The 14,841-nt window shown below is 44.0% G+C and overlaps 1 protein-coding gene and 1 long non-coding RNA gene across 7 annotated transcripts in view; one reads left to right on the top strand and one right to left on the bottom strand.

Moving 5' to 3' along the window:
- Positions 1-7,149: 7,149 nt before the first annotated feature.
- Positions 7,150-7,935, bottom strand: LOC115521131. The gene is made up of 2 exons (XR_003970968.1): positions 7,835-7,935; positions 7,150-7,514 (listed from the first exon to the last, which is right to left on the bottom strand). It is a non-coding gene; the product is annotated as an uncharacterized LOC115521131 (long non-coding RNA).
- Positions 7,936-8,135: 200 nt separating this feature from the next.
- Positions 8,136-14,841, top strand: part of UBR4 (ubiquitin protein ligase E3 component n-recognin 4) — a 132,345-nt gene continuing 125,639 nt past the window's right edge. For all 6 annotated transcript variants that reach the window (XM_030326123.1, XM_030326120.1, XM_030326124.1 and 3 more), the window contains exon 1: positions 8,136-8,319. In XM_030326123.1, the coding sequence (XP_030181983.1) occupies positions 8,150-8,319 (170 nt within the window). In that variant the 5' untranslated portion in view covers positions 8,136-8,149. The remainder of the gene's footprint in view (positions 8,320-14,841) is intronic.

The following is a 14,841-nucleotide window of genomic DNA, read 5'->3' as shown; positions in this document are numbered from 1 at the left end:
TCTGAGCTGTCGGCACAGAGCCGGACACGGGGCTCGAACTCACGAACCGTGAGATCATGACCTGGGCTGAAGTCGGATGCTTAACCGACTCCCCAAGTGTCTGACTCTTGATTTCGGTTCAGGTCACGATCTCAAAGTTTGAGTTCGGGCCCCACATCGGGCTCTGCTGACAGCAAGGAGCCTGTTTGGGATTCTCGGTTTCTCTCTGCCCCTCCCCCACTCATGCTGTCTCTCTCTGAAAATAAATAAACTTTAAAAAAAAAATGAAATCTTTTTGTGGTCATATGCTGCTGGTAGATCATGATAGAGAAGGAAGAAACAAGATAATCATTTTACTTTTACTTGAGTAATAAAATTATGAAACTGATTTTAATGAGTGAGTCAACATCTAGGTGTCTCCAGAAGAAAACCAGCATCTTTTCATCCTGACTCAAGGCATAGTTTGTTTAAAGTGTCCTGGGAGAAGGAAAGAAATTAAAACAACAACAAAAAAATTCTGCCCTAGTTTTGAGAGAGCCGGCTGGAATGTTGACTGCCCTATATATGTGTGTGCAAGCTGCGTCGTTAGCTACTGCCTTGGTGCCTGCTCTGTTTGCACAGCACCCCCAACTCTGCTAGATTCTGGTTTTTATTTACCTACATATGTGCCAGAATCTGAAAGAGCGAGCTAAGGGGAGGGCTTATCTGCCGTTTCATAAAATGCCCTGTATTTCAGCTCTGATCATTACCATTCTACTGAAAGTTATTGCAAAGCAAGTGCTTGAAATAGCTGATGCTGATGGCATGTTCCAGCGTCCATCTTGTCATTTCCTACCTCACCGTCTTAAAGCTGTGCTTGGTTGGGACCGGCTTCACCCAGCCTCTACCTGTGGCATTTGAAACTGTTGCCCCTCGGGGCGCCTGGGTGGCGCAGTCGGTTAAGCGTCCGACTTCAGCCAGGTCACGATCTTGCGGTCCGTGAGTTCGAGCCCCGCGTCAGGCTCTGGGCTGATGGCTCGGAGCCTGGAGCCTGTTTCCGATTCTGTGTCTCCCTCTCTCTCTGCCCCTCCCCCGTTCATGCTCTGTCTCTCTCTGTCCCAAAAAAAAAAAAAAAAAAAAAAAAAAAAACGTTGAAAAAAAAAAAAAAGAAACTGTTGCCCCTCAGTGCTCTGATTTTTCTGGTCTTCCTCTTTTTCTGTGCATTTCCCTTGAGCTGTCTGTTTCCTCTCTCTTCAATAATTAGGTTAATTGGGAGCCCCCTGCAACGTTTCACTTAAAGAAGTAAGTCCTTCAGCATTTTTAATGTTTTTTAAATTTTATTTTATTTGGTCAGTATTCAAGATCTTTGGTGGAAGATTTTGCAGCTAGTTATTTAGTGATTGTCAGTCCCTTTAGGGAATAATGTAAAATTTGTGGCTTTTGTTATAATTTTTCCCTAGCCTTTGACTCTGCAGTTATTGGGGAAAGTATGAGTTAACTACAGAATCAGAACATTCAGGGGAAGAACCTTTTTAAAAAATTTTTTGCCAGATGAGGGGCACCTGGCTGGCTCAGCTGGTAGAGAATGCGACTCTTGATCTTGGGGTTGTGAGTTTGAGCCCCAAGCTGGACGTAACTTGACAATTACTGCATAATCAAAAGAACGTAGACAACGTTCTGTGCACTTTTATTGTAAGTTTGTAAAATGTAAACAGAGGTAGCATCTACCTTTCAATAACGAAGGACATACTGGTACTTTGTATGAACTGCTTCAATTTTGCTCTCCATGTTTTTTAAATTTTTGCTTTATTTGTGTGTGTGTGTGTGTGTGTGTGAGAGAGAGAGAGAGAGAGAGAGAGAGAGAGAGAGAGAGACAGCGAGAGAGTGCGTGCGTGCGTGCGCACAAGTGGGGGAGGGGCAGAGAGAGGAAAGAGTGAATCCTAAGCTAGCAGCACAGAGCTGGGGGGGTGTGCTCAAACTCATGAAACAAGATCATGTCCTGAGACAAAACCAAGAGATGGACGCTCTAACTGACCGAGCCACCCAGGCGCCCCTCCAAGTTCTCTATTTTAAGACTTTAATAGGTGCACCTGGGTGGTAGAGTGGATTAAAGGTCCAACTCTCGGTTTTGGCTCAGGTCAAGATCTCATGGTTCTTGGGATCGAGCTCCCTGTCAGGTTCTGTGCTATCAGCCTGGGATTCTCGCTTTGCCCCTCCCCGACTCTGTGCTCTCTCTCAAAATAAATAAACTTTAGAAAAAAAAAAAAAAAAGACTAAGAAAAAAAAGTTAATGCCCCAAACTGTAAGATGAGTCTCTCCCTCAAAGCCTTCCCCCATTCTGTGCCCCAGAGGTAACCACTGAACAATTTGGTAAATACCTCTCCAGATTCCATAATGTTCTGCAACTTGATTTTATCACTTAATGTATCGTGAAGAGCTTTCCATATTAGCAATATGGATTTCCCATACCCTTTTTTAATGGCCACAAGGTTGAAATTCTTAAATGTTATTCCATTAGAGATTTTTATGAGATCAATCGAATACTCTTTCAGGTCAGTCTATTTTGTATTATTTAGACCATCTTTCCAGTAAGGATTTATAAGGTAAATGATGTGCACACACCCGCCTCCTCGTAAGGCATTAGTGTGACCTTGAGACTGACCTCCAACCAAGAAGCCATTTTTATTTTGAGAGAGAGAGAGACAGAGAGAGAACATGAGCACGGAAGGGGCAGAGAGAGAATCCCAAGCAGGCCCTGTGCTGACAGTGCAGATCTCATGAACCATGAGATCATGACCTGAGCTGGAATCAAGAGTCGGATGCTTAACAGATTGAGCCACCCAGGGGGCCCAAGAAGCCATTTTTCTATTAGCACTGAGGCTTATGTAAATTTCTGATCCATGATACTGGGAAGGTGCCTTTCCCAGTATACAGACTGATGACACTTAAGGGGGCAGGGGTCTTTATAAAATAGCCACTAATTTGTATGGAAGCACACTTTTTCTTTTAATGTTTATTTTTGAGAGTGGGGGAGCAGCAGAGAGAGAGGGAGATGGAGAATCTGATGTGAGCTCTGCACCGACAGCAGAGAGCCTGATGTGGGGCTTGAACTCGTGAACCGTGAGATCATGACCTGAGCCTAAGTTGGACACTTAACCATATGAGCCACCCAGGTGCCCTGGAAGCACACTCTTGTCTCCTATCACCTCACATGCAATTGGAATGAGTGAAAGTCAGTAAAGCAAATAAGCATTTCAAAGGCACGTTTACCCACATAAGTGGTTTATGGTTTTGGTGACGTTGTATATCCCATATGCTAGACTAGAAGAGTGATAAACCAGAGTGTAGGGTTACGCTTATGTCTGCCAGTTGGAATGCGTATCCTATTTTTAAAAAGCCTGTATAAGTTAAAATGCTATTGTAAGTCTGGTTATTTTGCAGTTAGAATAGAGGATGTGATATTCTCTGCATGGTCTTTATGGTCAGTGTGCTTCTGCCAAGAACATTCACTTCTGACCAGGGCAGCTCTCCTGTCCCCCTCCCACCCCCAGTAGTGCTAAAGGATACAGTTTAATCGCTTGACTCCACTGTTCCTAGATTTTTATGTATACGACTTTCCTTCTGCTAAGTACCTGCCACGTAGATCATTATACTTAAGTCATGTTTTCCTAATCATAAAGCAAAGTACTCACAAACTTTAAAAAAAAATTTTATTTTGAAGCAGTTTCAGACTTACAGAAATGTTACAAGAAGAGTACAGAGATTTCTCAGATATCCTCCACTCAGATTCCCCAAATGTTAACCTTTTACCACATTTGCTTTATCCTTCATCCCTCCTGTCTCTAAATGTGACAGTCCACAATTTTGCTGAGTGCAAATCCTAAAAGATGGGCAATGGCAGGTCTGAGGAATATAAAAACCATTTTATGAAAGAAAACTCTTCTGATATATTTGTGATCTTACATAAGTTATTTGGGTTAAGCTGAATTAGTGTCTCCATCTAAGCTTCATTCTGTAGAAGTTTGCCAGTCAAGCTTTCAGAACAGCGTTGCAAATCTGGATATTCACCTTATTATAATTTCAACCATTTCAATTGTGCTCTTTTCGTCCTCAGTTTCCTGTAAGTCTTGCTTCCTGCTATTCTGTAAAACTGACATTGTATTCTAGTCCCTGCACAGTTGCCAAGATTGCTCCTCTCTCTTAAAGTAAGAAGGCTGCAAGGCACATTTTCTGCTGTTTTAAATTCATACCCTATACAATGCAGTATTATGGGAAAAATAATCAATACTTGTGGATTACAAATGACTATCTTATTACTAAATTGAATTAGGCCTCTAATCTATTTCCTTATATTCATGATACTAAAAACAAAAACAAAAACAAAAAACAACTCTGTTCATTGTGAATTACCAAAAAGGAGCTGCTCTCCATTTCCAGCATTCAGTTTTGCACTAGGAATTTCCACAAAATAGGCCCTATTGGCTCCGATAACTTTGTAAAAGCCCAAGAACAGATTGACCTCTGTTGGCCACCTCTGATGGCTGCCGGGAGCTAACACTTGCAGCTTATTCATGTGATTATTTCTTTAAAAAATGTTTATTATTGTTTATTTTTTGAAAGAGACCGAGAGCAAGTGGGGGAGGGGCAGAGAGAGAGGGAGACACAGAATCCAAAGAAGGCTCCAGGCTTTGAGCTGTCAGCACAGAGCCTGGCATGGGGCTTGAACTCACAAACTGTGAGATCATGACCTGAGCTGAAGCCAGGCGCTTACTGACAGAGCCACTCAGGCACCCCAATGTAATCATTTCTAAACACACAATGTCTACTAGGATTTCTTTCAAGCAACTCTTATCAGATGGAATTTTTTTGAAATAAAAATGCCACTATCTCTTGTCTTTGAGGTTCCTGCAGTGACAGTGACCTCTTGTTTTTATTACTAAAGATTTTGATTTAGGGGCGCCTGGGTGGCTCAGTCGGTTAAGCGTCCGACTTCAGCTCAGGTCATGATCTCACGGTCCGTGGGTTTGAGCCCCGCGTCGGGCTCTGTGCTGACGGCCCAGAGCCTGGAGCCTGTTTCAGATTCTGTGTCTCCCTCTCTCTCTGCCCCTCCCCTGTTCATGCTCTGTCTCTCTCTGTCTCAAAAATAAATAAACGTTAAAAAAAATTTTTTTTTAAAGATTTTAAAGATTTTGATTTACCTTTTTTAAAGGTAAAAAAATTTGATTTCTGAGTGAAGCCAAGGAATCTGGATTTTATTTCTTGAGAGAGAGAGGGAGGGAGGGAGGGAGGGAGGGAGGGAGGGAGAGAGAGCGCTCGAGAGAGGGCACACGCATGAGCAGGGGAAGGGGCAGAGAAGAGAGACTCTTAAGCTGGCTTCACGCTCAGCATGGAGCCTGACACAGGGCTGGATCCCATGACCCTGGGATCATGACCTAAGCCGAAATCGAGTTGGATGCTCAACTGACTGAGCCACCCAGGCGCCCTGACCTCTTATTGTTTTCAGATTGAAGTATTTTTAACTAATGTGTATACATCACAAATATACAATTGAATATTATGTTTTCCATATTTTTCCACTTCCCAGGAGGTTTCTTCACACTTCTTCTGTCTGTATTCCCACATTAATACTATTCAGTCATGGCTGCTTAATTTTTCCTTCACTGCATTTTTGTAACATGACTATATCATATCTCTCTTTTACAAGTTTTAAAATTTTAGTTCCTTACCCAGCCTCTTGGGAGTAGAAGGAAACTAATATTTTAAATCATTCAGTTAATAATTCATAAAAATTACTGTTTAGTTTCTATCTTATTTTCTGGACTACAGTATTGGAAGCTTTGTTACATATAGAAGTCTCTTTTAGTACCCTATTTACTGTGTTCCTTTCTTATCTAAATTTAGAATGTGGAAGGGCACCTGGCTGGCTCGGTTAGCAGAGCAAGCAACTCTTGATCCCTCGGACCTGAGTTTAATCCCACGTTAGGTGCACAGCTTACTTAAATTTACAATGTGGATGCCATTCCAAACCTTGAATCGACACAAGAACAAACCTTGAATACTGAAACTAATATGCTGCTTGTAAAGAAAAATCTTAAACTGGAGTGCTTTCTCCAAATTGATGAGCCAGAGATAGTAAAAAGTAATGTGAGTTTAGGTACAGGTGCAAATTTCCCGGTTATTGTCTGCATTTATCTTTTTACTATGTCTCCTTCAAGCAGCAGGTGGAGGGGGGAGGAGGAGAGCAGGAACATTTGATCTTCTATTATTTCCTGAAACCCCCCCAAGAGAACCTCTGCAGGTTAATTTTGTACTTCAGGTAAAATGAAATTAATGTCCCAAGAGCCACTTTAAAATTTCAAGCCAAGGGGTAAAATTTCAAGCTACCTGGGTAGCTCAGTCAGTTAAGCGTCTGACTCTTGGTTTCACCTAGGGTCACGATCTCATGGTTTCAAACCCCATGTTGAGCTGTGTGCTGATGGTGCAGAGCCTGCTTGGGATTTTCTCTCTCTCTCTCTCTCTCTCTCTCTCTCTCTCTCTCTCTCTCTCTCTCCCCCTCGACCCTACTCATGCTGTCTCTCTCTCAAAATAAGTAAATAAGCTTGAAAAAAAAATTTCAAGCTTTTTCCTTAGGACTCTGGTTCAGTATCTTGAACTAGTGCAGTATTTGCTATGTTATGGAGAAGTTTCTTTCTCTTTTTTTTTTTTTTTAAATTTTTTTTCAACGTTTATTTATTTTTGGGACAGAGAGAAACAGAGCATGAACGGGCGAGGGGCAGAGAGAGAGGGAGACACAGAATCGGAAACAGGCTCCAGGCTCTGAGCCATCAGCCCAGAGCCCGACGCGGGGCTCGAACTCACAGACCGCGAGATCGTGACCTGGTTGAAGTCGGACGCTTAACCGACTGCGCCACCCAGGCGCCCTCTCTTTTTTATTTTTATGTTTAAGAAACCTGCTGTTGTGGGGCACCTTGGTTTTGGCTCAGGTCATGAACTCACCATTTGTGGGACCAAGCCCCGTGTGGGGCTCTATGCTGTCTGCACAGAGCCTGCTTGCAATTCCCTCTCTCCCTCTTTCTCTCTGCCCCACCTCCGCTTGTGCTCTCTCTCAAAAATAAAGAAAAAAGAAAAAAAAAAAAACAACAACTCTGCTGTTGTTATTATTTCCTGACATACAATAAATTACCTTCTTACTGAAAGTGCAGATTGATCATCAGGTACCAATTTATTTACCAGAGTTACACCAAAACAACAGTAGCTCCTCCAAAACTTGGGGAAGAATTTCAGGGCTTCAGGATCTTCAAATCGTCCACAGTTCTTGCGATGATGATCTTTATTTAGGCGGACTGTGGGTCACAGGGCCTAGAGCTCGATGCCGTCCACCGACACCCCTCCACCTCCGCGAAGAATGTCCTCAATGCACGCATACCTTTCCTGGAGTCAACGGGTCAAACCGCTTTTCCCTCTTAGATCTTGAACCCAGATAGCTCTATCGGCAAAAATCCGTTATTAAAATTTAAGTTCCTTGTTTGCTAGTAGAAAAATGGGGAGAAAAGAACCTGCCGGGGCAAATTGCAAAGACCGATGTAAATGCTGGCTGGTAATACTACTGGTGAGGGTAATCAGAACGCAAAAGGCATCTGAGCGCGAATTAAGTAAGACTAGTGCCTGCAATAGCGAGACGTGGTGTAGGGAGTAGAAAGTTGTCTAGAGTGCGAAATGCTGTAGTATCACTATTAAGGGGGTCAGAGAGGGAGCAAGCGGGTGAGTGATTAGACTCTGGTCCTTAGCTATCTCGGGCCGGGACCATCGTATCCGCAGATGCATAGTCTACTGCGCTGCCCTGGTCTTGCCAACTTCAACTAAACCCCCAGCTCACCTTTTCCGGATGCCGCGAAGCCACCTTGCTCCTACCTCGGGAAACGACTCCCAGCGCGCAGGCGCGGAGGTTAACGCTCCCCCGCCCTCCTTCAAAGCAGTACGTCCTGCGCAGGCGCAGCTCCTTGAACCCGCCTCCACGCCGCGCCGAGCTTCTCCTGAGAGCAGAGTGAGGCCGCTCTGCGCGTCGCGTGTTTTGCCTGGCGACTGCGTCGCGCAGTCTGACGCGACGATTGCGTCATTTCCGCCCCCTCCCGGGAGGCGGCGCTGGGCCGGTGGCAAGCCCCCGAAGGGAGCCGCAGTAGTACGACGGAAGATGGCGACGAGCGGCGGCGATGAGGCGGCGGCGCCGGCGCCCGGGGCCCCGGCGACGGGGTCCAGCACAACCCCGGGCTGGGAGGTGGCGGTGCGGCCCCTGCTGTCTGCGTCCTATTCCGCCTTCGAGATGAAGGAGTTGCCTCAGCTGGTGGCCTCAGTCATCGAGAGGTACCGGGCGGCGGCCCCGGCAAGGCGGGCGCCGGGAGGGGGAGGGGAGGGCGCGCCGGATCGTCCGGACCCGCTTCCCAGGTCGCCTCTTGAAGCTTGGCGACCCCCGCCCCAGCCGCGGCTTTGGGGCTCCCGGATCCAGGCAGATGAGGGCTTGTCCAGGGCTCCTTCCGCCGGCCCTTGTAAATTATCTGTGCCTCGATTTCCCTTCCGAGCAAAACTTTTGAGGACGCCCTCTGGAGAGGGCGTGGTCGGACCCGTTTGGGAGTGACTTTGAGATGTTTCGCGCTCTTGGGGGAATGTCCTCGGGGCTGCTCCCGGTGTTGAGGTCAAAGCACTGATGAGTTTGCATTTCTAGCCCGTCCTCATCCCCCTACCCGGGGCCGGAGCGGAGCCTGGGGTTTAAATTGGAGATCTGCCACATAATTTAATAACGGTCTTTCCGTGGTGCTGTAATCACTGGGGGCACGTGCTGTTAATGTGACTGAAGCCACTAGTGACCACTGATCACTTTCTTTTCAGGTTGCGCTTATTGTGTATTGCTACCGTAACGGTCTTTGATGAAAAACATTTCTGGGTTAGACTGAGGTCATTTTCCCACGGAAACAGTGCCCTCGCTCTCGCGCGGGCGCTCTCGCAGTAGAATATCTTCAGACCTTGTTACAAACGGGATTATGTATTGCTCTATCACATCGTTTTGTCATTTTGTACAAAGTTCTTAGTTCGTGCTAGTTGTCTTCGTACAAGGCCGTGATAACAGAATGCCTGTGTTTTCCTGACTTAACCTTGTTCAGAGGAGTCTTCCATTGGTTTAATGGTAGACATGCTTTTAAAAAGGCAGTCTTTCTTTTATTTTACTAGCCAAACCTTACTAGAACAATCTGCAGTTGCTGACTGGGTCATTTTAGCTTCTTGCCAGCCAGGGTATATCTTAATGTGACCCAGAAGGTTAGAAATTGCTATTTGTTACTCAAGGGAGGCCCATGACTTGACAAAATGTTTATTATAGTGCCTGTTGTTAGGTTTGTGATGCTTTTGGCTCAGGTTTTTTTTGTTTGTTTGCTTGTTTGTTTTTTAAATAGCGACTGGGTTTGGTAATTTCACAGTTAACTTTACAGATGGATTTTCCTATCTAATTATTAAGCCAGGAATGTTCTAAAGATGTAAACAAGTATCAAGATACTGTTCTCAAGTTATATAGCCTCTTTTTTTTTTTAACGTTTATTTATGTTTGAGAGAGAGAGAGAGAAAACACGAGGGCGTGAGCGGGGGAGGGGCAGAGAGAGAGAGGGAGACCTAGAATCCCAAGCAGGCTCCAGGCTTTGAACTGTCAGCACGGAGCCCGATGCAGGGCTTGAACTCACAAACCATGAGCTCATGACTTGAGCTGAAACCAAGAGTCGAATGCTTAACCAACTAAGTCACCCAAGCACTCCTGTAGCTTCTTTTTTACCTGTTTTAAACATTTACTTTGTTGGCATTTTTCTTGATTATGCTCATAATGTTACTTACAATGGACAAGTTTCTACTCTTCAGAACATTTTTTCATATGGTGGTTTTTTTTTTTTAATTTTTAAAAAATGTTTATTTTGAGAGAGCGAGAGAGCGAGCGAGTGCTAGCAGGGGAGGGGCAGAGAGAGAGGGAGAGAAAGAATCCCAGGCAGGCCTCGCATTGCCAGTGCAGAGCCCTTCCGGGGGCTCGAACTCCCGAACCATGAGATCGTGACCTGAGCCAAGATCAAGTGTCGGATGCTTAACCAACTGAGCCACCCAGTCACCCTGTTTGTTTGTTTTTTAAAGATTTTATTTTTATGTAATCTGCACACCCAATGTGGGGCTTGAATTCACAACCCTGAGATCATAGTCGCGTGTCCCACTGAGCCAGCCAGGCGCCCCTGCTTTTATGTTTTTGTAACATGAGCTGAGTAGGTTATAAAGTCATTTGTTGACACCCTCCCATTCATCCGGTATTCCAGACCCATCTTTTTGAAACTAACAGTTTAACAACTCTGTTCAGCTTGTAGAAGGAGCCAAAACCAAATACATCAAACTGGGTTTGAATTTTGCCAAATAAGAGACAGGGCCCCCTCCTGCACCCTAAGGTGACCTAGAGTTGCCTGTGTTTGTAGGCATTTAGTAAGAACTCTCTTCACGGTTTAGAAAACAAATCCAAACTAATGGACGTTTTAGTAACAAAATTTTTTTTTTTTTTTTAATTTTTTTTTTTCAACGTTTATTTATTTTTGGGACAGAGAGAGACAGAGCATGAACGGGGGAGGGGCAGAGAGAGAGGGAGACACAGAATCGGAAACAGGCTCCAGGCTCTGAGCCATCAGCCCAGAGCCTGACGCGGGGCTCGAACTCCCGGACCGCGAGACCGTGACCTGGCTGAAGTCGGACGCTTAACCGACTGCGCCACCCAGGCGCCCCCCAAATTTTTAATTGTAAGGCAAGATCCCTGAAGTCTTGGTTCCGGTTTTTGTGGATTGGTTAATTTTGAAACCTGTGATCGTAAGAAAAGTTGTCAGAAGAAATATCTGGCTGACAAGTTCTTTACAGTCAAAAAAACAACCAAATGTACAAGTGTTCAGTTTGGTATAGAGCAGAGGTCGACACACTTTTTATGTAAAGGGCCAGAGAGCAAATATTTGCAGGCTGTATTTCCTCTGTGGAGTCGTCAACCCGGCCATTGTATGGCAGAAAGCAGCCTTACACAGTACGTAAGTGAACGGGTGTGGCTGTGTTCCAAAATCTCATATATGGGCACTGAAATGTACATTTCATATGATATTTCATGCCACAAAGTAGCCTTAAATTTTTTTCCCCAGTCATAAAAAAAATTGCAAAAACTGTTCTTAAATATGGGCTGTTATGAAAACAGTGCCAAACCCTGGTTTAGACCACAAAAATTAGTGCCTTGCTATTCTGTTTCTCAAAAGTTTTTTTTTTTTTTTAACCTCTCAAAAAAAAAAAAAAAAAAAGAAATGAAGATATAAGAATTATGGAAGTATTGGGGCTCTTGGGTGGCTCAGTCAGTTGAGTGTCTGACTTCGGCTCAGGCCATGATCTCACGGTTTGTGGGTTTGAGCCCCGCGTCGGGCTCTGTGCTGACAGCTCAGAGCCTGGAGCCTGCTTCGGATTCTGGGTCTCTCTCTCTGTCCCTCCTCTGCTCGTTCTCTCTCTCTCTCTCTCTCTTAAAATAAATAAACATTTTAAAAAATCCATTAATTTGGGGTGCCTGGGTGGCTCAGTCGGTTAAGCGCCCGTCTTCGGCTCAGGTCATGATCTCCCAGTTCGTGGGTTCGAGCCCCGCACCGGGCTCTGTGCTAACAACTCGGAGCCTGGAGCCTGCTTCGGATTCTGTGTCTCCCTCTCTCTCTGACCTTCCCTACTCATGTTCGTTCTCTCTCTCTCTCTCTCTCTCTCTCTCTCTCCTCTCTCAAAAATAAATAAACTTTAAAAAAATAAAAAAAAGAAAGAGAATTATGGAAGTATTCCCTATATATAGGATTACGGCTGTCGAGTATAGGACCAGATCAGCACCATACAGATGCTGTGATGGGCTTTGTTTTGTAGGTAATCAAAGGTTTACCGGCCTAGGCTGCTACTTTACTTTGGGTTTGCCTCTTGCATCTGTGGTTCCCTTTCTATTGTCTTGACTGCCATGTTTTTCTTCCTTGACTCCGGGGACCTTCTATTTTTCTGTTGCAATCTGCTACTCTCTGCTTCTCTTTTAGATGTCCTGACTCCATCATGCCAGCTCTTCCTTCCTATCTGGCAGCCTGCTCATTGAATTTCTCCCCATTTGATCATTGGGGATGATAACTTGCCCTGCGACTCCTTTGTGCCCTACCATTCTACTTGTTGTCTCTATTCTTTCATACCTTTATAGTTGCATTTGAACTTTGGGTTTGAAGAAAATATAAACAGAATTCCTAGGTCTAGCCCTGTTTATTAAGTTTGATTTTGTAGCCAAACTGTAAGACAAAAGAGGAATAGATTCACATGGGTAAACTTGGAAGCATACTTTCAAAAGTATCCTTTGAGGGGTACCTGGGTGGCTCAGGCGATTGAGTGTCTGACTTCGGCTCAGGTCATGATCTCACTGTTGGTGAGTTCCAACCCTGTATCCAGTTCTGTGCTGACAGCCTGCAGCCCCGCTTCACATTTTGTGTGTGTGTCTCTCTCTGCCCCTCCCCCCACTCACACTCTGTCTCTCTTTCAAAAATAATAAACATTTAAAAAGTTATATGGGGCGCCTGGGTGGCTCATTCGGTCAAGCGTCCGACTTCAGCTCAGGTCATGATCCCACGGTCTGTGAGTTCGAGTCCCGCGTCGGGCTCTGTGCTGACAGCTCAGAGCCTGGAGCCTATTTCAGATTCTGTGTCTCCCTCTCTCTCTGACCCTCCCCATTCATGTTCTGTCTCTCTCTGTCTCAAGAATAAATAAATGTTAAAAAAATTTTTTTTTAATTATTAAAAAGCATCCTTCGATTTTTAAAAGAAAAACATATCTGAGTTTACTTAAAGAGGAGTTTATTTTTATTTTTACTGTCTGTGCTAGCATGTCTTTTAGTAGTAAAGATTGAAAATCTTTTCAGTGCTCTTACTTTTCCAGACCAGAAATGGAGCTAGAACTAGCTCATTAGAACACATGCCATATTTGGGATTGATTAGGATAATTGCTGAATGTAGCCTTATGTTTTAAGGTACTATCAAATACGGAATTCCTTTCTTAACTCTGTGTAAGATATGTTGGTGACCATAGTTGTCATTGACTCTTGATTACCAAAAAAAAAAAAAAAAAAAAAAAAAAGAAAACGCTGCTTTCCCGTGAGCCAGCCCTTCCTAGGCTCCTCTGGCCTCCTTAATGATAAATCTCTTTCTGTCTCTGCCTCCCAGGTGTTCTATAAAATTTAGGCCAGAGAGACCTACTTGGGAAGGCAGAAGCTGTTACAAACATCCCTATTAGATAATGTTCTGTCATTTCCTAAATATCTTGAAAGGGAGAAGAGGATACATTAATGTCATGATCTTTTGAATTTACATGCTGTAGGACTGAAGTTCACGATTGACCTACAGGGGGGAAAAAAAAAAGCCTGCCACCAAATGATAGAGCAAAATTGTGCGATTAGTCCTCATGGCTGGTTAATGTCTCCATGTCTTAGTGTCACATTCACCACAGGTTTGTCAAGAGTGTGAGGAAGGTATCTGAAGGCTTTTAGTTCTTTGGTTAACGTGTGTTAAGTACTATGTGACACACAGCAGATGTTCAGTGAGCATATATTTTTTAATGCTTTTATTCTTTTTGAAGAAATTTAAACTTTTTGTGCACGCGTGTGCAAGCAGGGGAGAGGGGGCAGAGGGAGCGAGACAGAGAATCTTAAGCAGGCTCCACGTTCAGCGTGGGGTCTGGGGCTGGATCCCATCACCCTGGGATCATGACCCGAGCCTGAATCAAGAGTGGGACTTTCGACAGACTGAGCCACCCAGGTGCCCCAGTGTTTTTATTCTTCAATGTATTCATTATGCTTATTTGTTTCCTGATTGTAAGTGTCATGAAACAAGCATAATGGATTCTGTTCTTGGGGGTTTATGATTCTGATGAAGGGAAAGGGGTTTGGGGAGTTTACAAAAAAGATATAAATAGTATGTTATCTAGGAGGGAGAGGGGAGGTGAATCCCTAGTCTTTTATTTTGTCCTCTTGGATTTCTACCTTTTCCTAAAAAAAGCTAGATATTTCCAGACCCAAGCCAGTTCATTTTTACTTACATGTCAAATTGGATTTCTCTGACCTGGCTGCGTAGCTGCTGTTTTCCTTTGTACTCTGCCTCACATTTATTTTGTATGGAATATACATGTTTCCCATTCCATGTCTTTCAGCCCAAGTGCTGTTATTGGAATGTTAGAAGAAGCAGATGTTTCAGGAAGATAGCTTGACTGCCCAGAGGAGAGAGATGTTTTTACCTATAATTTTATTTTTCTTTCTCTTTGTTATATTTGTGTTCAGGTCTTCATTCTTCCCCATTCCTACCTAACTTCTTGCCCTTTGTCCCATTTTTTCCATTCCTTTGCACCCTCTGGTGTCTTGATGTCTCAGATTCTTGGGGATTGAGGGAGGCAGCAAGTCTTTATCAGGTGACTCGTATACACTTGTTTCTTTAAAATCAAGAGGTATGGTATTGTCCTTTGGGCCACAGGTCCACATGTCCACATGTCTACTCCCTTCTTTTCAAATTAATTTCCCCTGGTTTATCCTTAGTTGCCCTAAGCAAATTGTAAGCAGAGCTTGAGAGTGCTCCATTTTTTTCTATGCCAAGGTCCATCTTTCCTCAAAGTGCATTCTTGTTTCTTTATTGGAATAAGGCAGTTGTGTATTTCTAGGGCAGGAAGGAAGGTTTGTTAAATCACAATGGGGCAACATTGAACCAGGCAATTAAATAAATACGAGTTTATTCTCTTATTTTGAATTTATTTCTTTATCTGAATGGGAATGAAAGCAACAGAATAAGTTCATCCTTT

The sequence above is a fragment of the Lynx canadensis genome, chromosome C1 (assembly GCF_007474595.2).
Source record: "Lynx canadensis isolate LIC74 chromosome C1, mLynCan4.pri.v2, whole genome shotgun sequence".
Lineage (NCBI taxonomy): Eukaryota > Metazoa > Chordata > Mammalia > Carnivora > Felidae > Lynx > Lynx canadensis.
The sequence above is the reverse complement of the archived record's forward strand: the minus strand, read 5'-3'. Positions and strand labels throughout refer to the sequence as shown.